This window comes from Zootoca vivipara, chromosome 7 (assembly GCF_963506605.1).
Source record: "Zootoca vivipara chromosome 7, rZooViv1.1, whole genome shotgun sequence".
Classification (NCBI taxonomy): domain Eukaryota; kingdom Metazoa; phylum Chordata; class Lepidosauria; order Squamata; family Lacertidae; genus Zootoca; species Zootoca vivipara.
This window is the reverse complement of record NC_083282.1, coordinates 30,378,526-30,402,137: the sequence shown is the minus strand read 5'-3', so window position 1 is coordinate 30,402,137 and position 23,612 is coordinate 30,378,526. Positions and strand designations below refer to the sequence as shown.

Here is a 23,612-nt window from a genome sequence, read left to right as displayed (position 1 = left end):
AAGGACGAGGCTGTGGCAGGGAGTAGTCCAGACTCAGAGGCAGAAGCAGAGGCTGGAGAGGAATGAGGCTAGGAGCTGGAGGGGCAGGCTGCTGAAGAAGCCAGAGAGTCTGCTGTATGCAGCTCCCCCCCCCCCGGGTCTCTTAGGACATACAGAGAAATCCAAAGAGCAGAGTTTAGTTGTGTGTAAACAGTCTGAGACTGCTTGGGAAAAGCCTGGGAGGAGGAGCTTTAGAAGGTGGTGGAAGGAGGACTTTCAGTCCTCGCAACTGCCTTGTTGGAGCAAGACCTACTGGGGAGAGCTGTTGGGAACACTAGGCCTGTGGTGTTTTGATTTCTTGAATAAAGTGTTAACTTCATTGACACCATGGTTTGATTGGGTTGCTAACCTACGGTTGACTCCAGCTCCTGACAACTGTGAAGTTTTATGGGGATACTTACTGAGCCCTTTTGCAGGCACCACAGGAGGTACAGTCAGGCACATTGCTGTCCACTGGCACAACACTGTCCACCTCTGCTCTGTACTGAGCACAGCCAATGAGGAAGCAAAATAGTGGGCTACGATTTCCTTTTGTACCTATATGCACCGTATAATGACCCTTAGCATCATCTTCAAGGATCAGGGACATGAAGAGGCAAACTGCAGAACTCTTACCTAAGAGTTCTATGGCTGCTCCATCTCCCCTTCCCCAAGCACAATTACTAAATAAAGAGCTGGAAGTTTTTCAATGTTTATATGTAATATAATAAAGAAGATTTATATTACTTGCAGCATGAGGGAATATGCTACATGGAAGGATTAAGATCAGTGGCTACAAACTGGACAAAATTCCAATTATCGTTTTGAAAGAGAACCACACATTTGAATAACTGGCCATAAATGGTTTGTGTAAACATTTTGGTACTACATTAGAGGCAGATTTCTGTAGCATCTAAGTATTTTCATGTATTAAAAGACTGTGGAATCCTTACAACCCAGTTCTTGCTTATCCAAAGTCCTTCCAATAGATGGCAATACAGCACCATGAATAAAATCAATCTACTGAAAGTTTAAATTCTGTAAATCCTCAATGCTTCAACAGAGGAATCCATTTTAAACTATTTATTTCCATTGCATACACACCAGCCTATAAGGTAAGCACAAGATTTATAGTATTCTATCTAGAAACAGGACACACCTTCCCATTAGACTGAAACCACAATGTTTAGGTATTAAACATTGTATATTGAATTTGTGTGTCCCAGAATCAGAAAATCACTCTCATGTTGAAGTAGAAACAAAGAGCCTATAAATACACAAATATGTAGCTCATTCCATCAATTGATGCCTTGTGAATTGCCAAACTGCCTCTACAGAAAATATTGAGGTCCTTGTGGTGTTTGACCTAATTCACACATGCAAATCACCAATCAGGCTTGAAGTATGCCTGTGTGATCTCACTCCATGAAACCTTTCTAGCCCTCTATACATAGGGCTAGTAATGGACATATTGGTATCTTAGCACAATACTGGTGTCGCCTCTGAACTGTAACCTGAAGCTCCTAGACTACACCTTGCACAACCATAACTGCCCCTGCAGGTATTCTGGCCAGCCTCTGCCTGATGGCCTGCTCCCTTTTCACCAGATTTCTTTATGAGCTCTAGATTAGATTCCAATTGACTGCAAATGTACATCAATTTTCAGATACCTGCTCTTGCTCACCTGGAGCCTTCATTACATATCTTTAGGCACCAAGTGAAAATGCTTCTCTTCAACCAGGTGCTTGGCTGATTAAAATCCAACGGCCTTTTAAATGCATCTGTTTGAGGGGGTTTATTTTGCTTTTGTTTTATTATGTATTTTGTGATTTCATTTCATATTTGTATGCTGTGAACCACCCTGTAATCTTCAGATGAAGGGTGTAATACAAAGTTAATAACAAACAACAACAACAACAACAACAACGCTTCCATTGAGAACATTTGCATTGTCCTTCCTTTCTTACATGTAGCAATTTATCTTCTATTTATCCACAACCCTTACAGCCGCTGTGGCTCCCACAACAAAAGCACAAATACCAAAGTTAATATTCACAATAGAAAACAATTCATAAAACAAGCAATGATTTCTGCAAGTGCCATTCTAAGCACTGCCTACTGTTGGTTAGTAGGAACACCAAGCAGGTTTAAACACACATTAACATTCCCAACACACACACACACCCCATAAGACTTGGACACTTAGAAAAATTACAAATGCATAGAAATGCTTTTTGAGTAATCAAGTCAAAACTTGGAAATAAAATAAGCAAGATACCTGGTCTCTTGAGGTGCTAAATTAGGATCCAGAGAAATGGTCTCCGTTGTAATTTCTACTTTTCGTACACTTCCAAAGAAATCAGTTATCAGAACATTTTCAGGATCTCTCTGAAACAGATCTGTCCGATGTCCAGGTGTAGACACACACAAACTTTTAGGGCACACCTGAAACTATATAAAGGAAGCAAATGTGCATTGGTCAAAACAGGTGCTTGCCCCAATACTACACTGGTAGGTGAGGGAGAGTCAAAGAGAAAACAATTGTTGACACTGTGTTCATTTCTATTGAATGTAATGGTCAGTAAATATGGTCAACGGCAAGCCTACAGGCTTTGAAATTTACAAAGTTTAATGCACCCTGCCGGCAACATCCAGGTTTTCATTCTGCTTTATTGATGCGCTATTGTTTTGCTTTTAATGCCAAAGCCAAGCACACATTTCCCAGATTTACCTAGATCAGGGGTGGCGAACCTTCAGCCTTCAACCATGTTGTTCAGCTCCTACTCCCCCATCCACAACTGATAAGGAAAATGGCCATGCTGGCTGATGACTTGGAGTCAACATCTGGACCGCCATAGGTTAGCCATCCCTGACCCAGATTAAAATTACTCCTGTGCCACTTCTTAGTGACTTAAAGCCACTTAAAGTAACTAAGCTACCTTACAAGTAGACCTGTCATGTTAACGGATCAAAACAAAGCTTGCAGTGCTCAATTAACTGGGCACATCTCCAAATTCACCCACACATTTTCCAGCCTTCCGTTTCATGTCCTCTGCTTGACTCGCCTCCAGTCCTCAGCTTGGTGTTTACATTTGCTGTTACATGCAGTTTGCTGTTACAGTCGTACCTCGGGTTACGAACACCTCGGGTTACGAACTCTGCAACCCCGGATGTATTTCTGCCGCGTGCACGTTCTGCGCATGCGCAGAAGCAGCACATGCGGTTTGCGCAAAGCGCGAAAATCGCAGAAATTGCGCTTTGCACATACGCAAAATGGCGCTTCGGGTTACGACCATTTCGGGTTACGAACTGCGTCCCGGAACAGATTGTGTTCGTAACCCGAGGTACCATTGTACATGCAAAGTGGGAAGCAATAATTTACCTTTAAACCAAGGTTTGATGCAACAACAAACAAAGGTTTTGCGTCTACTAGGTACTGAGAGAGTAAACTATGGCTTGTAAGGGAAGGAGAGAATGTGTGCACAAAGGACAAGATCGCAGGAGCCAAACCATCTTTTACAAAGATTTTACCAATCCCTGTGCATGTGTAGTTAGAAAGAAGTCCTACTGTGTTCAGCGAAGCGTTAATCCCAGAGGCACATGGCACTGCAGCCTTAGTTTCCCCTAAATAAAAATTAATGGAGAACTTAAAGCCATGAAAGGAAACGGCTTGGAAATCTGTCCCACCATCAGCAAGTTACAGACTAAAATTTCTAACTGGTGTATCGTTTTCATACTGCCTTCCAGATGGCACCTTACATACTTGCTCCCTGCTGCTGAATTCCACAGACTATGAATTCCACAGACCACGGACAAAGTGTAGCAGCCAATCTGATCAAAATGGCAAGATCAACTTAGTACTGTGCTACTTGGCTTGTACTCAAGATTCTTTATATCCCATACTTGTGCCTTGTTAAGATAGCATTTGGCTGTAATTTAAAAATAAAAAGCTTTGTCCTCTCTGTAGTAAGAAGGCTGAGCATTAGTCACTGCCTATGTTCTGTGTCACTACCAAACCTGTCAGCGTGGGCTGCTTATTGCAAAATTAATGCCATCTTATTGAGCAATAAGACTGCACCTATCTCCATAGTCAAAATGCTGGTAAATTCTTTTAAACAGCTGTGCATTCTATTATCAAAATAATCAAACATTATATATCCACACCACAATTCGTATCTTTTAAAAGAGCTTGCCAGTAACCCTTAATGTAAACTAAAACCCATCTCTAGAATCTGCAAGGCAGGATATAAATGCATTACATGGGCCTCAAAATCTCTACATACAGTATAGACATGCAAAAGTCTTTGAGGCATGTTATTCCCAATCCGCAGGGAGGTGCATTTTGCTGCCTCCCATATAATCTGATTACATTTATGCAGTCAGGTTACTTTTTTTATGACAAGGAAAGGTATTCAATGCTATTCCTACTCAGAGGAGACCCATTTAAATTAATAGACAGGACTAACTTAGGTTCCTTAATTTTTAGTGGGTCTACTCTGAGTAGGACATAACTGACTACAAACAAGGGTAGCAGAGCATCTCATTTCACTGCTTTTTTTTTTTAGCCTTGTTTCATGTGTTTGGATCAGGTTAGAAAAAACAGTGCCAGGACTGAGACTTGACTGCCCATCCCAACAGCATCAACTGAAGTTTTTCAGCATATGGAGGTCAGCTTGTCTCATCAGTGTCTCTGAACACATGCAGAAGGCACCAATGTGTCATTGCAGTTGGGCTCCATAAATCAGACGTTAAGAATGGCCTCTACTAATCGGCTATGATGTGACTGCCTAGCATATTTTTAGTCCTGATTTTTTAAATAAATATCAGTAGCTGGTATAGCCTTACTACCCTAATCAAGCTGTACTGAGTGAAGAAGACCCACTGAGATCCTGACTAACTTAAGTAAACTGATTTCAATGGGTCTCTTCCAAGTAGGACGTAGATTGGATATCACTATTAAGCATACTAATTACAGGAGGACTTGCTTGGGATTGCACTGTTAATTCTGCCCTACTTATGAAGCTCTCTGAAGGCTTTTTGTCCAACATTTCTAATACTGTCTATACTGACAGGAAGCAGCTCTCCAGCAGAGGTCTTTCGTAACACCTTCTATCTGATCCTACTGGAGATGACAGGAATTAAAGCAGGGATCCTCTACATGAAAAGCATGTGCCCCCCCCCAATTGATCTGTGGCCCCTTTTCCAAGCTGTGATTAGCTTTTATTGGCAGCAGACATAACTGCAAGATAGGGGAAGAATTTCCACTGAGTCCAGGAACTAAAACAACAGCTCTGAAGCTTAGCTCAAGCCACTCGTTCTTACAATAATTAAACTAAAAGGCAGCATTGCATGTAGTGGACCAATGACTTGCAAAACTTCAGTGTTTAATGGTAGTAAATCAAAACGCAGCTTTATTGCCAAGATTCCATAGTCTAATGGAATTGGCTTCTTTAATTGTGCAGTGTATAAAATGTTAAATTGAAAGCTATATCAGGAAAGCTTGGGCAAGTCTGATTCTCAATCTCACAACTGAAAAAATATGAATAATCTCATCCAGGCTGGGAAACAGGTGGTTAAAAAAAAGGATTATATTAATTAAACACAGCAGCCTTGCAAAAGTTGTGGTAGAAACCATTGATAAAGCCAATTAACTAGTACTTACAAGGTCATTCATATTGGTCTGGCTAGCTGGATGGATTTCTTCCAAGAACTCCAAGACGTAAAATGTGTATCTGTCCATCAAATGAACTCCAATCCCAAGATCTGGTTGATGCTGAAAAATCAAAACAGAGAAATTTTGCGAAGTAAAATTCAGTGACCATCATGTTCAGCACTAAGGACTGAGCTGAAAAGCCCAACATCGATTGCATGCTTGTAAGTTACCTTCTGTGGACAGTCTAATTATCCAAAATACAATGACTAATCATTAAAAAGCCATCGTGAGAACCCAAATTTTTTAAAAAATGGTTCTTCTACCTTGATGTGCTGCCCAACTGCTTAGAACAGCTTCTCCAACCTGGTGCCCTCTAGATGGTTTGAATTACAACTCCCACCATCATTGTCCATTGGTCATGCTGACGGAAGTTGAAGAACCCAACAAGAAAAGTATCTTGGAAATGTTGCCACTGATCAAAGAAATACCCCCCTTACTCCCACCATTTTGCCCACCAACCATGTCATAGTCCTACTTTCTGTTTAAACTCATTTATCATTCCACATGCTAGCCTTCATTTCTCTACAGTATTGCTCTCTGAATCTAAAAAAAAAAAATCCAAATTAGATGCAAAACATGTGCCAAAGGAACAATATCTTCTTATTGAATACATTCAGGCAGACGTGTCTATACGGTATTTGTTTGAAGCACCAAATCTGATAAAAGGGCAGATATTTTCATTACATAATTCCAAACCTCCTGCACCCAGATATTATAAACTAATACAATTAAAGCTATTTACTTACTGAAAGTGAGTCTTCTCCAACTTGGCTACTAGCCAAAGCCATTATATTGGGAGAATAAAATCGTTCATACATGGATGCACCTTGGCACGTATCAATAATAAACAGCAACTCGTTGTACCTGGAAGAAAAAAAAATATATTTGTGTCTACCATTTTTTAAAAATAAATCACGGGCCATTGTTCCTATGGCTCCTAAATGTCATTAACACTCTTGATTAGGAGCCATCGAAGATTTCAATCCTATCCCAGACTTAGTTCCAGGGCTTTTCTTCAGCAGGAACTTGCTGCAACTCAGTTCCAGCACCTCTCAGATGGTTGCCATTGTGATTTCTAAGAGAAAGAGGGAGGCGGTCATGGTGAGTTCTGGCACCTTGGGATGGTTTTTAATGTGTGTGTGTGTGTGTGTGTGTGTACACTATATATACTACACACACACACACTACTACTACTACTACACACACACACACACACACACACACACACACACGGCACTGCTAGTTTCTGCTTAAGAGAAGCTCCATTCTAATGTGTTCACAGACCCATGAGTTCATTCCTGATCCATTAAGATCAAATAGACGAAACTTCTGGATTCATTAAAAATTAGTATGCCTCTATTCCTTTTCATGAAACAGACAGATAGGCAACTGCCTCAAGGAAAACTGGAGGAGATAGTAAAAATGAATGTGCATCATTTACTTTATTCAGAAATGAGAGTGCAAATGTTTACCTCCTTTTCTGCCACATTTGTTCAAAGGCATCTGCAAGCTCTACATTTGTGATTTCTTCAGAATCCTGAAATTTCAAGAAACCATTCCCGCCATGACCTTGGGAGGAAAAAGCATAAATGAAATGGACATGCTCTAAGCTAAAGCAACATCACTACGCTTTCTTAGCCAGTTCCATCATGAAGAATTCATTTTGGAGATAAAAGGCAGAGAAGAGAGAAACTATTCAAGAAACACCAGTGTTCAGCCTCAGCAAGCTGAGACTGAGTAGGCTTTAACAGTATCATATCTGTAGAATCTGTGACTCACATTCTTTTATTTTGTGAATTTTATAGTGAAGAATGAGCTCGACTTATTTTACCCCTTTTATCAAAATTTACACCCTTGCAGTATTATTTGGAATTTCCCCCCGAACTCTTACGAAAATTCCTTCTGGAAGATTTCTCAAGCCCAGTGTCATATGACGTGGCCAAATTCTGCACTTTAGCTATCAAGAAACGCAAATCCCTTCTATTGAATGACACATTGCAAATCCCTTTTGTGTAATTGTTTTATTTCTGGTGATGTTATTGCTGGTTTTCTTTCGTTTGGAATTATGTTATTCTGTATTGCTGGCTTTCGCTGTAATAAAAACTGAACTGAAGTATCATATCTGTATAAACCATTCCCTTTGTACAGACCACTATTTTTCTCTCATGAGACACTCAAATTTTCTTTTGAACTGCGAGTTCCTCTTCCCTAGTCTATTTGGTGAAGCTGCAGCATAATTTTGTTTTTCAATCAGTTCAAGATCTGAGGAATTCACTCAATGTCTCTTCACAGCTAAACTTATCAATTTCAAAAAGTCACTAGTGTATCACCCCAGCTGTGGGCCCCGGTATACATCACATGCATTGCAGTTACACGAATTATACAATGGATTTCTGACTCATGGTTACATGCTGAATGTGGCCCTCTGTACTTAGCAGGAAGACCATTAAAATCATCATTATGGTAATGTCCCCTAAATAGACTTTTTTTGTATGTTCAACATATGACTTGAATCGATTTATATTGCAATTAGTTTGACATAACCATTTGCTTTCATAACTCTAGCAAACCTACTGTAAGAGAAGCCATTCAGCAAGGTGAAGTATTCTGCTATGAATGGAACAGACCTCTCTGACAGACATTGCTTTAAATCAGGCATCCCCAAACTGCAGCCCTCCAGATGTTTTGGCCTACAACTCTCATGATCCCTAGCTAACAGGACCAGTGGTCGGGGGAGATGGGAATTGTAGTCCAAAACATCTGGAGGGTCGAAGTTTGGGGATGCCTGCTTTAAATATCTTCAATGCAAATATTACAATGCAAAATGTTGAAGGAAATACAATTACCTGTCATATATATAAGAATATTGCTTCTGTCATCAGAAAGCAGACGCTTTGAGCGAGGTGCGCTTGCTGGGATTCTGCCCGTTAATACTCGCAGAAAATTTTCCACAGTAACCTAAACACAGAATATCATCATCCTTTCTAACTATCTTATACCCTGCATTTTAATGCATATAACCCTCCCAAAGATGTGTTGTCATATAAAACAGCCACTAATGTATAGGATGGTTCATTAATAGACCGGTAGATTTGACAGCAATACCAGACCTCACAATCCCCCATAGTGCAATTTCTTCTTCATAAAATTCAAAACTTTTTATCACTGAAGAATAATAAAGTTTACAGCTGAAACACGTGATATCTAGTACATGGCTACCACCATTTCAGTCTTCCTAATGTGCCTTCATTGATTTAAACACCTGTCACACTGTGTGGCTTTATCTATGTGGAACGATTTGCGTATTTGCTTACCAAGCAACATTACTATGCGTTACCATGGCAAAATGTTAATAAATATATTTTGAGACTTACAATCCCTCAGAGGCTCGAAGAAAATAAAATTCTTGTGGTAGAAACGTTTGTTCAGAGGTTGTCCATCTGGCGAGCAATTTGGGGGGACCGGGGGGGGGAGAAACTTACAAAAAAACCCACCAAATCTGCTAGGTTTGCATACAGATTCAGAAGGCTCAGAAAGTGCTCACATGAATCAGGCTCATGACAGCTGTTTAACTAAACCCAAAATCTGAACACAGTGAGAGATAACATAATCTCTTCTGAGAAGTCAGATTGGCAGGCACGAACATTAAACAAAATCTTCTTGTAATTTCTCCCTCCCCCAAACAGAAATATTATTGTTTAATCCAGGCACCAATAGGATGCTTGCTCTGCTGCTTGCTTGGAAGCCTGCAAATTATTGCAGCTGCCATGTACTGAATTCCTCTAAGAGATACGCCTGGGGTCAAAACTTTATACTGTGCCCAATTATATACAATGGGAAGCCCAGCATCTCATTTCCTTGAGGAACTAGAAAACACCAAAGACATACCTGCCCCATTGTTTAACTTTTCATTTGTCCAGAGTGATTCAGTGTGCTAAAACATTTTGTTATCAGAGCTCATGAAGTGCCTAAAGTACTCTCATTACTAAATAACCCTCTCATTTTGTATGAGAGTTTGAATAATCTCCAACTTGCTCATTATGTTGAAGAATGGCTCTGCAGCTCAAGAATATACACATTCTCAGCAAGAAAATCCAATTCACTTTGAGGTTATTTCCTCCCTAAGCTCTCTTCCCCCTGCCTCAAACCAATGCAGCATTAAGACTTCACACTGGTGAGGAATCCTTGAGCAATGAAAATAATTACAATCTAGGTCTCCAATCCTAAAACATACAAAATATATTTTAAAGCCTGTAGGCCTTTTATTATTCCAAATACAATTACAGGCTTATGAAATTTACACCTGCCTGGATGAAGATGAAGACAATCAATTCCAGGTGGCAAGCTTTGTAAGCAGCCAGAAAGCAGACTCCCCCACCCTCTCTTCTTTCAAGCCATCAAAATGGCAAAACAACTAGCATTGGTATATGTGGCTTAGGAATCTTTGAAGACTTGGTATAATATGGCCTTGGGAAACCCGTGCTTCAGACTCATTCTCAAGCCTTATTACCTCCATTATGTTAGGAAGTGTTAGCAAAGTTTAATAGACACAGTTCAAATGTCAGTGTAAAATAATACTTATCAAATGGTACTTGTCCTAAGCACAAAAATTCCCAATCATTAATAAATTTTTAACTATTTTCAACACAGCCATGCTGCCATGCAAGATAACAGAACTGTTACTTCCCAGGATCACATATCGGTGATACTGTTGATACAGTTCCTGAAGCAGTGGTTCAAGATTTTGGGGGACCAAATGGTAGAACTTTATTTCAACACATACCTAGTGGCTCTAGAAATAATTCCCTCTAGTTTCTTGACACCAAACGAACCTCCCACCCTTTGAGCAGGCAGACTATCAATACACAAATGTCCTCCTCCATCTATTAGCGTGTCCCAGTCCACCAAGTTGGCAAACACTCGGTTCAGGATTTTCATCTACTTTACCTCATAGCTTCGGTAATCCACTTCCACGTCATCTCCATAGACATTCAGTTCCATGTTTTTGTGACTAAAAACAGTAGCTGGGCTTGGATTTCGTGGGTTGCATGCCATATCATCTGCCAGCATCAAGACTATATGGCTGATGGAAAAAATAAAAGAATTTTATTTATGGCTATAGTTGTATAGGACGCCAAGTCATACATGTTGTCAAACTGCACAAGGTGATTGCAACAAAAAAACGCTGTCAGTAATTGAAACACCCATCAAATGCACTCTAGCTGTTAAAAATCAAAAGCGCAAACTGCCAGCTTTGAAAGGCAACTTATCGGTTTTTAAATCCTGCTTTATATGCAAGACTATTTTGTGACTAAGCAGACACACGTAGAGAACCAAAAACAACTTTAAGAAGTTAATAAGGGTAATGTTATTTCGACAACAAAGGACAAGGTGCTCGGCTCCATTTCAATCCACAAAAGCTAAAGGCGGTTTAGAAATTGTTTCGAAAGCAAACAGGTGCTGGGTCACCCTGAAAAGGAATCTGTGCAGATCAATCAGTTGCATTTGTTCTGCCTATTGGTCTTGTCTTGCTTAGTCACTGCAGTATCATTAGCGCAGTACCAGCACAGGCAGGAAACATTGGAGCACTGCTCTGCATGCTTAAGGCTCTGGATTCAGTCCCTGGCTCCTCCATTTAGATGGACAGACTAACCAGATGTACATTTCTCGTGATAGCTTCAGGAATGAACAAGGAAACGAAAGCTCAGGTTTCTGCTGGCCACAAAATGTACATTCGGGTCCCTGCGTGGTAATTGGCTACTCCTGCTCCAAGTAGGCTCACTTAAACCAATGGACTTGTAAGTCACAACTAACTCAAGCCCGTTGATTTCAGCGGGTGGAATTCAGCATTGCATTCTTCCCATCATTTTCTCTGCAGAAGCCTTCCAGCTTGCCAGACAGAATGATCCCCCATCCTCCACCCACACATTGAACTGAGGAGCCAATTTTGGGGAGCGGGAAGAGAAGAGCAAGAAAAGTCCAGTCCATGAGCAGGGATTCCACTGATGTGAGGCTGGTTAGGTGAATTCTGCCCAATGGATCTATTCTGATTTGGTCAGACACTGCCTCCTGTTTGTTTCAGTTCAACTTATCTCAAATACAAATCATTGTACAATACATAATTATCTTCTATTTCCCCTGCTTCTATCAGGCAACAGCTATGATGTGCAATCCTTTCCTTTTGGGACATCTTTCACTTACAAAAATTCAGAAAACTGCTATTTGCCCATGACACATATGAAATCATAAATGTGTTTTAATTATAATTCTATTATGGTATGCATTAGGTAAGGTAAAGGCAAAGGGACCCCTGATGGTTAAGTCCAGTCACGGACAACTCTGGGGTTGCGGTACTCATCTTGCTTTACTGGCCAAGGGAGCCGGCGTACAGCTTCCGGGTCATGTGGCCAGCATGACTAAGCCACTTCTGGCGAACCAGAGCAGCGCATGGAAACGCTGTTTACCTTCCCGCCAGAGCAGTACCTATTTATCTACTTGCACTTTGACATGCTTTCGAACTGCTAGGTTGGCCGGAGCAGGGACTGAGCAACGGGAGCTCACCCCGTCATGGGGATTCGAACTGCCGGCCTTCCAATCAGCAAGCCCTAGGCTCTGTCCCCATGCATTAGGTACTTATGTTGAAAATTGTTTTATTTTAAAACCAGTTTTAAATTAATAATAATGATGCAGATCTTCATCCCCATTCCCTTCCTTCTAACCAAAAGCAGTTTAAGGGACTTGGCTAATTTAGAAAAGTAGGGAATCTGCTTTATGTGCCAAAGGTCCCAGGATGATTCCCCCCCCCCTTCATTGGGTAGAGCTGGGAATGTTGGTTATTACTCAAATGATGTAACTACCATAGAGGCAGTGGAGGGCAAATGGGGCACTGCCCTATCTAACTCAAGTCTCCTCTCAGACATTCTGCCTCCTCGGGAGGAGGATTGGGACACAACTACCGGGTAGAACTAATTGTCTCCCACCTGCCACTGGCTCTGGTCCACCTGTCACGTGTCACGTTGCCTTCTAACCTACCAGTCCTAATGGGGACCAGGGACCACTGTATACATGGTACTGATCAGGGAGTATGAGCTGACAAGCAGAGTGTGCGCTAGTCCCTGATTGACGTGCCAAGCCTGTTTGCCTCGGTCATGATTTATTTGGCCAGGAGACAACGGGTTGATCTATCAATGTCCAAATTGGCTGGACGCAAGTGAAAATGCAGGCTACTCTCCCACTCCCACACAAACACACACTTGGCCTCACCCACTGCTGAATTTGTGCAGACTTTTTACCTCTCCAGCACTTTCCCCTGTTTAACATTCTTCATTATTTCTTTCTATTTAGTCCATCCCAGGCCCAGCCATGGAACACGAGTAAATGTCACCAACTCAGCTACCAGTACTTCTGTTTTGGCTTGGAAAACATACCTCCACCCCAATAAGCACTGTCTGGTCTAAGGGAAGCTATATGGCAAATATACAGACCCCCCAGGACTAAGTGATCATTAAGAACGATTGACATGCACATCACAACTCTATGCAACTTGGTTCTACGTGATTTCTTTTCAATGTGGATAATATTCAGAAAAGGGGACTTGCAGATGTTCATAAATTTCGGTGGGATTGTTCCTGAAGTATGACGTTGCTAAACATACCGGGGGCTTTGCAATTAGGAAAATAATTTAAGTCTGATAACGTGGAATTTATTATGCTGAAAGACGTGTCCAATGTTGTACCATCCTATTATCTACCCAAGAACACCCATTATCATTGTACTGAATATATTCCCAATGATTATATGCAATTTAATTTTATTCTGCTGTGTTGCATAACAGAAGGGGAGGAATACATACTCTGGAAAGTGGGAACATAATGCGGTGCGTCAACAAGCAAAAAGCTTGTTTGTAACTAAAAATCATTTTCCTGCTTTTATGGCTAAATGGCAAAACAGGTTTTCTTTTGAAGCTCTAAAAAACCATGCATTTCTTCAGTTGGAAAGTCTTTTTTCTTTAGTAATAATAATAATAAACACTTTCAACAACCCTAATAAATTATATTGTTAAAGAACAGTATTGCTATTGCTTATCACACATACTCGATGTCCTGTTTACAAAAAAGTAAATACAGGTTGAATTTATCTTTGGTTCCTGATGACAAGTAAGTGATTTGTGGACTTAACACTGCCACACACACACAAAGAGACATCTTTGGTCAGGTTCTACTCCCATCAACTGCACCCTGGCAGCAGCCATTACATCAGATTGTACTGGAGGAGGGAAGAGAAGGGATTCAGGACCACTCCATCACAGCCAAGAGACCAGCAACTTTTTGTGCCTCCTCTCCTTGAACTTTTCCACTTGCACTGGTCAATAGAAAAACCTGTAAACAACTTTGAATTGCATTTGCTTAGTTCCTCTTCCCTGCCAAGTCATTTTCCTTTTGTGTCATGTCTTTTTAGATTGTAAAGCCCGAGGGCAAGGGCTGTTTTTGTTTTTTAACGGTCTGTGTTTCTTTCTTGCTAAAGGGCAATTTTTTATTTAAAAAAGAGCTTTGAATAAATAAAATAAATGTGATCTTTTATCTGCTTTGGAATCTGCCATTAATTTCAGGCACTGTATCTGTTGGCTCGAACCCAGTCTGTGTTGTGTTCTAGTTTCTTATGTCTTGTTAATGGGTTCTCAGTCAGGTTATCAGTCAGATTGACAAAAGGAAGCAAAAGGCCATCCAAAACAAAGAGGACTGGGCAAGATCATAAAGCTGTCCAGATTCAGGGCAGCATTTTATTTTACTTTGTGTATATTGGCTGGCATGAAGGAAAAGCTTTGCTCAGCCACTACTTTGGATGTGGAACAGTCATGGAAGTAGGAAGGGTTTCCTCTGCTAGACCTCGCAACCCACCTCACAAATGTAAGGTAAGAACCTTTTTCTTTCTTATTTTTGCAATGATAAATGGGCCTGAATATAGCCACTACACCAGTGTTTCCCAACCTTGTGCCTCCAGATGTTTTGGGACTACAACTCCCATCATCCCTAGCTAGCAAGACCAGTGGTCAGGAATGATGGGAATTGTAGTCCGAAAACAGCTGGAGATCCAGAATTAGTGTTGTCCTCACCCCACTTCAGCTGTACTTGCAAACAACCAGGCTCAAAGAATACACAAGTCATTGCGAGAATGTTTTTGGCTAGAGCCAGATCACCAGGTCACGTAACACTTCTTGCGCCACCATCTGATAACCTTCACAACAGAAACACCCCTGTGACATTCCGGTTTGGACATCATTAACAAATAATCCTTCCTGGGGAGGGAGTTCCAACTAATACCCATATTCTTCAATCTGGCAGTGCTGGATTTACTAGCTAATCCAATTAATTATTTCAGCCTTACTCAAAATGTTAAGTTGGTGTATTACTCAAAACCAAAGGATGATTCTTCTCTTTTATTTTAAATGTTTTTCCACCCATCTTTTCGACTAAAAGACAGAAAATTAAAGTGCGACTTTAAAATTGGCAGCTAGCTGCAGAAAGAGGAAACCAACTGCACTGACAGTCACCTGAGAGAAAGGCTCATTCTTCCCCAATTTGCTTGAAGACGGATGAATGCAAACCTTGAAGTAGGATATTCCATAGGAGGTGTATTACAGCCGTGATCCTGCCAGCAGAGCACATCTAAACACCATCCCTGCCTCTTAAGACTACAGAGTCCACTTCTGTAGCCCAGGGTTAGCCAACATGGTGCTCTTCAGATGCTGTTGCACTTTCACTCCCATCATTTTTGATCACAGGCATGCCAGCTCAGGCTGATGAGAGCTGGGAGTCCAAAAACATCTGGAAGGCACAATGTTGGCTAACAATGGTTTGGGGGCAGAGCGCTGGCTAATAAGGGAACCTGCCTGGCATCCCTTTTGTGGGGTGCCCACCTGGCGAGGTGCATCTGTCTCCCTCAGTGCTGATTTTTCAGGAGTATTTCACACATTCCTCTTCACCCAGGCTAAAACTAACTAAAAGATACTGTTCCTTGCAACCCTGTAATCAAATGTCTTTTAAAAAATATTTATGATTAGTGATTTATTTGTAGCCCTGAGCTCCTTCAGGAGGCAGTCCGGTACATACACTGAAGAAATAAAAATAGTATTTGTAGCATGGTTTTATTTCACTAAATTTGTATACCCCTTGATTGTAAAATAAAATTTAAAAGGCTCAAAGCTGTTCACAAAAGGATAAAACCATAACATCAGGGGGAAATTGCAATACATTAAAACACACACACACAGTTAAAATATGGCTCACATAATTTGGGCCATTGCATTGCAAGTTTCCCTAGCATCTCACTACTGAAGATAACGGCACAACATGATGTCCTGATTTACACTGAAAACTGTATTCTGAACTGGAGCGTCTCCCTAAGGAGACACAAGTGAAGCTGAGGAAAGGCAAGATGAAAGCGACTTTCTGAAGAAGTCAACAGAGCTTATTCATGTTGCCAGGCCTGAAACAACTTCTTATAGTGAATGTTCATTTTGAATTTAGAGGGTCCTCCAGCATAACATCTGCCTTTTCCTTTTCTCTTGCAATCCAATCCTAAATATTATTATTAGCCTGTAAGGCATGTTTAGTCCTAGTGTTGGACTAGGTAGGACCTGGGAGACCAGGTTTCAAAACCCTGATAGACCATGATCTCACTGCATGATCCAAGCCACACACCAACACTCAGCCTAACCTACCTCACACTATTGTTGTGATAATATTATGGGGGAGGGGTGAGCCATGAACACCACTTTGTGCACCTAAGTGGAAAGACAGGATTCAAATGCAATAATAAATAATATAAGAGGAGGCTCAAATCTGATTCCCACTTTTGAGAACTGCTAAAATATTTTACTTTCGCACACACACACACAAAAAGAATATGAAAGCCCTTTTGGAGCTTTGGTATACTTTTTTCATTAAAAAGTAGGCGACAATTTTCCCATTCCCTTCCATCAAGTACTTCCTGTTTAATTTTATGAAAAGGCCCAAGTCTCTAATCATACATCAGTGTAAGTGTGTAATTAAAAAAGGCTATTTTTGTAGCAAACTTTTGTAATGCAAACAAGAAGATAAGATTTGTGTTTTTGGTGGATACAGGTTTAAGAGGATGGGAGTGAAGAGGAGGAAGAAGTCCTGGGGGCAGGGAATCAAAATGCAGGATTCTAAATGTACACAAAGCAGGATGAAGTAACAGGACACTAACATCTCATCTAGAAATTAGAATATTCCACCAAAACGTTATCTGCCACACTCCTAAAGAAACAGCAGCACCCTGTCATGTTGATACGTAGGAATGCAGAGAATCTTCTAAACATAATTAAAACAAGGCCATCAATTCTGCAACCTTATGGTCACTCTAAAACAGGCTTCCTCAACCTCAGCTCTCCAGATGTTTTGAGACTACAATTCCCATCATTCCTGACCCCTGGGCCCTGCTAGCTAGGGATCATGGGAGTTGTAGGCCAAAAACATCTGGAGGGCAGAGTTTGAGGAAGCCTGCTCTAAAAGGACAAAACTGAGTCTAAAATCAGTTTGGGAATTTCCCACAGGAGCATTTTTAAGGAAAAACAACGCAAGCAGTCCAACAAGAATTGCTCTTCAAAAATCTCTCCCGCCAAATTCTCAAAATGATTTCTGGAGCCAGCAGAGTTTGGTGAACTCTGTAGGTAACACCTAAGAAGTCAATGCTGAGACATTTGCAGGTGTCCACTACATCTTGTGTGGATGTTACAGAAAAACATCTCTGGACTGTGGACTCTAACAATGACCAGACAGACAGCGCTGAGAAATTTCAAAACAGCAGGCAAGAACATAGGGAAGATGTAAACTCTAGAAATAATAAAACATGCAAACAGAACTAAACAATCAACACTGTACAGTGGAACCTCGGGTTACGTACATTGTATATTGCACTTAAAACACACTTAAAATGTTTTATTTGCAGCCAGAAAGCTGAGTCCAAATTCATAGCTAGTATGAGGTCTGTATTGGGATCCAAGTGCCTAATGAAAATCCTTACCCACAACACTACACTAGTCCTTCTAAACAACACAGAAAGTCATTTTCACAATGCATATGTTAGTGACTGGCAGGCTGACATGTCACAATGAAGCCACCTGCAAATTGCATTGATGGCTGTCAGGGTCCTTTGTTTATTTTTTTGGCTGAAGAGATATCCTAGCAGAATCAGCACAAAGGGAACATAATGCACCTAAAAGGAAATACGAATGAAGCAAAGAACTGACAAATAGTCTGTTAAAATTGGAAAGGCAGAGAATCAGATGGCAGCAGAATCATCCAAAAGGTGAGAGTAGGGTTCAAAAAAAAAATCCCCTCTTAGGGAAAAAATGTTATCTGGAATTTTCAAGTGATCACACCGTGCCTTTGAAAATCCTTTGAACCTTAAAAGATCTCAGTAGGAATGCCTCAGAAATTCAGCTGTAGCAAGTAACACACTTAATCATTATGAAGAACTTATAAGTAGGCTATCAGCATCTCCAGTTTTCCCTCCTTCCAGGAATAAGCTGGACCCCCAGCCTTAACATCTCCTTAGTCTTACAACTGCAACTTGTTATCTTAACCATCTACAAAACCTAGCTATGATATAAAAAAACTGGTTCAAATGCACCATAATTAGCACCAGTGGACAGATAGCAGCAAGCAAGGTGGGCACAGACAACATCAGAGCCTACTAATTTTTTTTTAAAAAAATATTATTGTTGTTGTTTACAGGTAGGTAGCCGTGTTGGTCTGGATCGAAGTAAAATAAAAAAAATTCCTTCAGTAGCACCTTAAAGACCAACTAAGTTTTTATTTTGGTATGAGCTTTCGTGTGCATGCACACTTCTTCAGATACCAACAACAATTGTTGTTGTTGTTGTTTATACCCCACCCATCTGGCTGGGTTTCCCCAGCCACTCTGGGCTTCCAGCAAAATATAAAAAGTAATAAAATGTCAAACACTAAAAACTTCCCTGCCTCTCTGGGTATTGGGGTGGGTGGGGGTGTTATCTGGAATTTTCAGGGATGTTTTCTAAAAGTTGTGTAATTCTTTATCTCCCGGACATTAGATGGGAGGGTGTTCCACAGGGAGGGCACCGCTGATGAGAAGGCAGACTATCCCCTTCTGTCCCCTCACACACACACCCAATTTTACATTTGTCTTAGTACTTTAAAGCTGTAAACAACTGTGGTGAACCTATTTAGGAAGAAGGTTGAGCAAGTAAGGAGTTAAGTTTGGAACCTTAGAACCCTGAGGGGCAGGTGCTGGCAGGGTATAAAAAACCCTTCCCAGTGGCAGTTAGGGCAGTTGAGTGGAGTTGCAGTTGGGGTTGGAGTTGGAGGTGGGGGAATTGTGGAAGAGAGGTGGAGGTGTCAGTGAGAGTCAGAGAACTAGGTGGATTATTGGGGGAAAGGAACACACAGGATAGGAGATTGAGGTGAAACTGGTGGCGTGGTTTAATTAGAGGTATAGGCCGGTAATTAATTTAGCAGGTATAGGCCGGTATAGGGTAATAGTTATAAGTTTATGTATGACTTTATGCTTTCAGTAACCACACGCTTCTGTAACAACAAATAAAACACACTTGTTATTTCAAACATATCCTGGTCTGTGTTATCTGAATAAAGTGCAAGCATCCAGCTGGCAGCCTGAGGGAAACTGCAGCTGCGGATACAAAGTGTCATTGGTGCAGCATCAATCGATCGTAAGACATCCAGTGGTGCTGTACAGGTCCATGCAGGACTTGTGACAACAACCTCCATATTTTCTTACCTATCAGGAATGCCCAGTCTCTTGACACTTCTGTAAACTGAAAGGGTATTGGCCACATGGCGGTAGTTAAACCAGAATCGAGATGTGCACACCTAAAAGGGTTAGGAAAAAGTAAGCATGCGTTAGCGTTATGCGTTATGGTTAGCAAACAGTAGAATTAATTCTACAGCCATAGCCCCACAAAACTATATGAGTGCGGAAAGAAGAACTGTGCATGCAGCCAAATGTTTCTTTGAAGCTTTCACCAGATGCTTCTTATGATTCAGCAGCAAGCTTCATTTTGAACTGAGAAACAAATTGTGTTTTCAGTAGCAAGAGGCTGCAATAAGAACTCTATAAAAAACCCACCTCTGCTCTGTGTGCAATTCTCCCATGTACACATACAGACTGAATACATAATTCTCCCATGCCTCTCTGGGTACTGTGGTTTAGGCGTTTTTTCTCATTATGTTTTATTTTTAAACAAATGGTGACTGATACTAGCTATAATATTTTCATTAGAATTATTTATGCCCTTCAGAAGCTTAGTGGATGTAACATTATGGGATGGGATCCAATCCAGTCTATCCCACCCTCCACCCCCATGTGGAAACAAGCATTTCCATACACCATCAAAGTGGCAATATTTTGGAATATTTGTGCACATTGATCATGGAGAAGTGGACAAAAATGTAGAAACTTACCAAAACTGCCCAGTTGTTTGTATGCCCACTTCTAAAAAACTGTTCTGCTTGATCCTGAAGGTAAAACAAACAAAATAAATGCAAGAAACAAACATCCAAGAACACTGATTGTTGCTGACTGCTTATTGATAAACAGGAAGGATTTGTGCCACTGCAGTTTGCCACAAGAACTAATTCTGTGAATGCTGCAAAATCTAACAGTAGCTCCAAATTTCCAATGTAGCCATTTTTACAAACGACTATAGGAAGTTCCAGGGTTCAAAATAAAATACCTGAGGAGAACCAGAGTAGTAAGCCTGTTTGATTCACAAGCCAATTTACCTATTTTAAACTGGGCCAGGCCTGAAAATGCTCACTGCCAGACTACAAATTATATTCACTGTGGAAATTGGGTTGTTTTAGGCTTGGAGGAGAAAACTGGGCAATAAGCGGAAAAATAAGTCATTGCTCCTGCCTCTGTGTGCCTATGGTTCCCTCCAGCTCTCTCAGCCTGTCTCCACAGGTGCCTTCAATGTTCTCGATAGGCATTGCTCAATTACACATGACTATGTTTCACACAGCAAGTGTTAAGATGAGGAGAACTCTCACACAGGTTGCTGCTATTATTATTCCTACTTCATATATGAATCACTTCCTAAGAAGCGTCTTGAAGCAATTTCGCCACACAATAAAAACAAAAATAAAACAATTTCATATATAAAATCAATTACAGACCATTACATCCATTAAAAAAAACTATTTCAAATCAAATACAGACACCAACTGGGGTACCTCCACACAGAAGGGCTGTTGCAAGTCTTCAACAGACCCCCAAAAAGCCTGTCTGACATGTAACTTGGGGCAATTCCAAGATACCCACCACACTAAAGGCCCAATTCCAACACTGTGTGGAACAGACCTCCTTATAAGCTAGTATCTGTGCTCCTGTAAAGCACAGTGTTTGATTGGATATGTAGGAAATGAGGCAATATTTTAGGTATCCTGGCCTTTATGGCATACCCCCAAGCATGTGCAAACATTATCTTACCAACGGTCTCAAAAAGCATTAAACTGACAAAGGTGAGGTGTTATCAGCGCCATATGGAATCTCCACACTCACAGGTAGCATACCTTCAAAAGCCAGGTGCTAAGATGCTAGTGTGCTAGTGATATCACTGCATGTTTTTCATTGCCAGCTGAATGAAGTGGCCAAGTTCTGGACTGGCCAGAGTATGTTTTGGTCAGCTGTAACTGAGGAACATGTCTGTCTGTTCTGGTTTGATTTTAATAGGCTTTTAATTTGTTATGTCATGCATTTATAGTTTTAACATGCAAGTGCCGGTGCTTGTAAACCACCTGGGCATAACAAGTTATAAAGGGCAGTATAGAAAAAAATTATTATTATTACTGCAACAGTAAACAAATGTGGGTGAGATAGGTATTCTCCCATCATGCCCTCCTTGCGTGTTCTTTGGAAGCAACAGGATGCTTGGTTTTATTGACTCCCAAGTCTGATCTGGCAGGGCTATTTTTACCTTGTTATGCACACCTACACATATGCAGAAAAGAAGATTGAATGGCTGGAACAACTTCCATAGGAGAAAAGGCTGTTTGCTTTTTTTAGGCACAGGAGGAAAGATTTAGAGTTGCACAGGTGAGCATGAGCAACTGGGTGGCTGATCCTTGCCTCGGCCCACCTGAATGCCCGCCCTCTGGCAACAGCAGCTGTGAGGATGAGGTCTAACAAGCCTCATCCTTCCTGCTGCGCCTCCAGAGGGAGAGGACGAGCAAACAAGCTGAAGCGGCCAGGTGAGGCGCTCAGTCCCACCTGTTTACTCGTAAAATGCAACCCACTACCTCGCTGGGCCGACTAGGCTGGAGGACGTCTCCAAAGCCTTGATCCACAACCTGGAACCGACCCTGCTGCGTGCGTACGAACTATTCCGCAAAGGTGCATTCTCACAACTAGAGGTTTCTCTACTGCACTTCTAGAGTTGTGCTTGGTTTTATTTCGCTTTTAACGTCGTCTTCTCAAAGGTTTTAATCCCTGGCAAAAGGCTCCTGGGTCACACAAAGTCACTCACTCACAGCAGCAGAGAGGGGACACTGGGAACGGAAAGCTCAAATGCTAGTTTAAACGAAACTGCAGGGTCAGGGAAGGGGAAGAATCAGGGGCAAATCCCTTGCGCAGCCGCGCAACTCAGCTCAGCTAGCTCAAGCCAGCCGGCCCCCCCTCGCCCCCGTCGCGTACCTGGAATCCGTCTGCGATCGCTAAACTACAGCAACCCAATAAGAGAGCTATTACTATTGCTGCAGGAAGACACCGAGGCACGATGGAGGCAGCCATATTAAGCAGCTCTGACGACCAGGAAGGAGGAGGAGCTTTGGAGGCAGCCGGCTTTGCAGCGCCTCCTCTTCTTAAAGGTGGCGACGCGCTCTTGCCGGTAGCAAATCGGTCCGTGCGAGAAATGACCACCAAGAACTCGTACACTGACCATTACTAATGAAACATATGTCGTAGATATTATTTCCACATTCATTGTGTTATTTTTGTGATATACAAATGACAGAGCAAACTTGGTATACTTATTTGTATAACATTATTCTTGTTTATAAAGCCTAATAATAATAATAATAATAATAATAATAATAATAATAATAATAATAATAATAATAAAGAGAAATGATTCAGCTTTCGCCTCAGCGCTCGGCTAAGAGTCGCTTCTTTCCAATGACTCTCGGTCATTGCGATTTCCGACTATCATGGAGTGGGGGTTATGGCTCAGTTGGCTGTACAGTAGCTGAATAGTCTGGAAACCCAGGTGTATATAGGGTTAAAGCCCTGTAAACGCAGTCACTCTGTACGCCTAGGACAAGGATCTCTCTCTCTCTCTCACGCACACACACACACACACACACACACACACACACACACACACACACACACACGGGGTTTAAGCAAACTAATTTCCTGCTCCCTGGTGCAGGTGCAAAGCATTCCACAACGAAACTATGACGGTACTGCAGCCCGATCCAACGTAGGCATAGCAAAGAGCTCACATCAGAAGGCAACGGTGGTGCAGTTAACTAATGAAAGGCAGAAGTTACCAAAGTTCTTTCCCACACACGGGCCATTGGAAAATCGCTGAGAGTTTTGTCAGGTTCTCTCCCCCCCCAAAAAAAGATAATGGGGGCCAGGGCGTAGATAAAAAGGTGGCCCTTCCACATCTGTCTCCACAGGTCTGTTTTGTATGAGGAATACTGATGACAACCAAGAACAACACATAAACACAACCTCTGGTGGAGTTTCAAATCTCAGAAGCATTACAGGAGACAAAGTTGAGCTGACTATAGCTTTACCAAGTCCGCTAGCTAGCTAGCTATTTATTTATTTACAGGTAACTCAATTTGCATGTTTT

The 23,612-nt window shown here is 41.4% G+C and overlaps 1 protein-coding gene across 4 annotated transcripts in view; it reads right to left on the bottom strand.

The window, feature by feature from the left end:
* The window catches only part of PIGK (phosphatidylinositol glycan anchor biosynthesis class K), a 113,570-nt gene extending 91,006 nt beyond the window's left edge, over window positions 1-22,564 (bottom strand). For all 4 annotated transcript variants that reach the window (XM_060276807.1, XM_035121512.2, XM_060276806.1 and 1 more), the window contains exons 1-9: window positions 22,445-22,564; window positions 20,215-20,268; window positions 19,532-19,623; window positions 10,679-10,814; window positions 8,578-8,689; window positions 7,204-7,300; window positions 6,478-6,595; window positions 5,681-5,791; window positions 2,297-2,469 (exon numbers count right to left, since the gene is read on the bottom strand). In XM_060276807.1, the coding sequence (XP_060132790.1) occupies window positions 2,297-2,469; window positions 5,681-5,791; window positions 6,478-6,595; window positions 7,204-7,300; window positions 8,578-8,689; window positions 10,679-10,814; window positions 19,532-19,623; window positions 20,215-20,268; window positions 22,445-22,540 (989 nt within the window). In that variant the 5' untranslated portion in view covers window positions 22,541-22,564. The remainder of the gene's footprint in view (window positions 1-2,296; window positions 2,470-5,680; window positions 5,792-6,477; window positions 6,596-7,203; window positions 7,301-8,577; window positions 8,690-10,678; window positions 10,815-19,531; window positions 19,624-20,214; window positions 20,269-22,444) is intronic.
* Window positions 22,565-23,612: the final 1,048 nt, after the last annotated feature.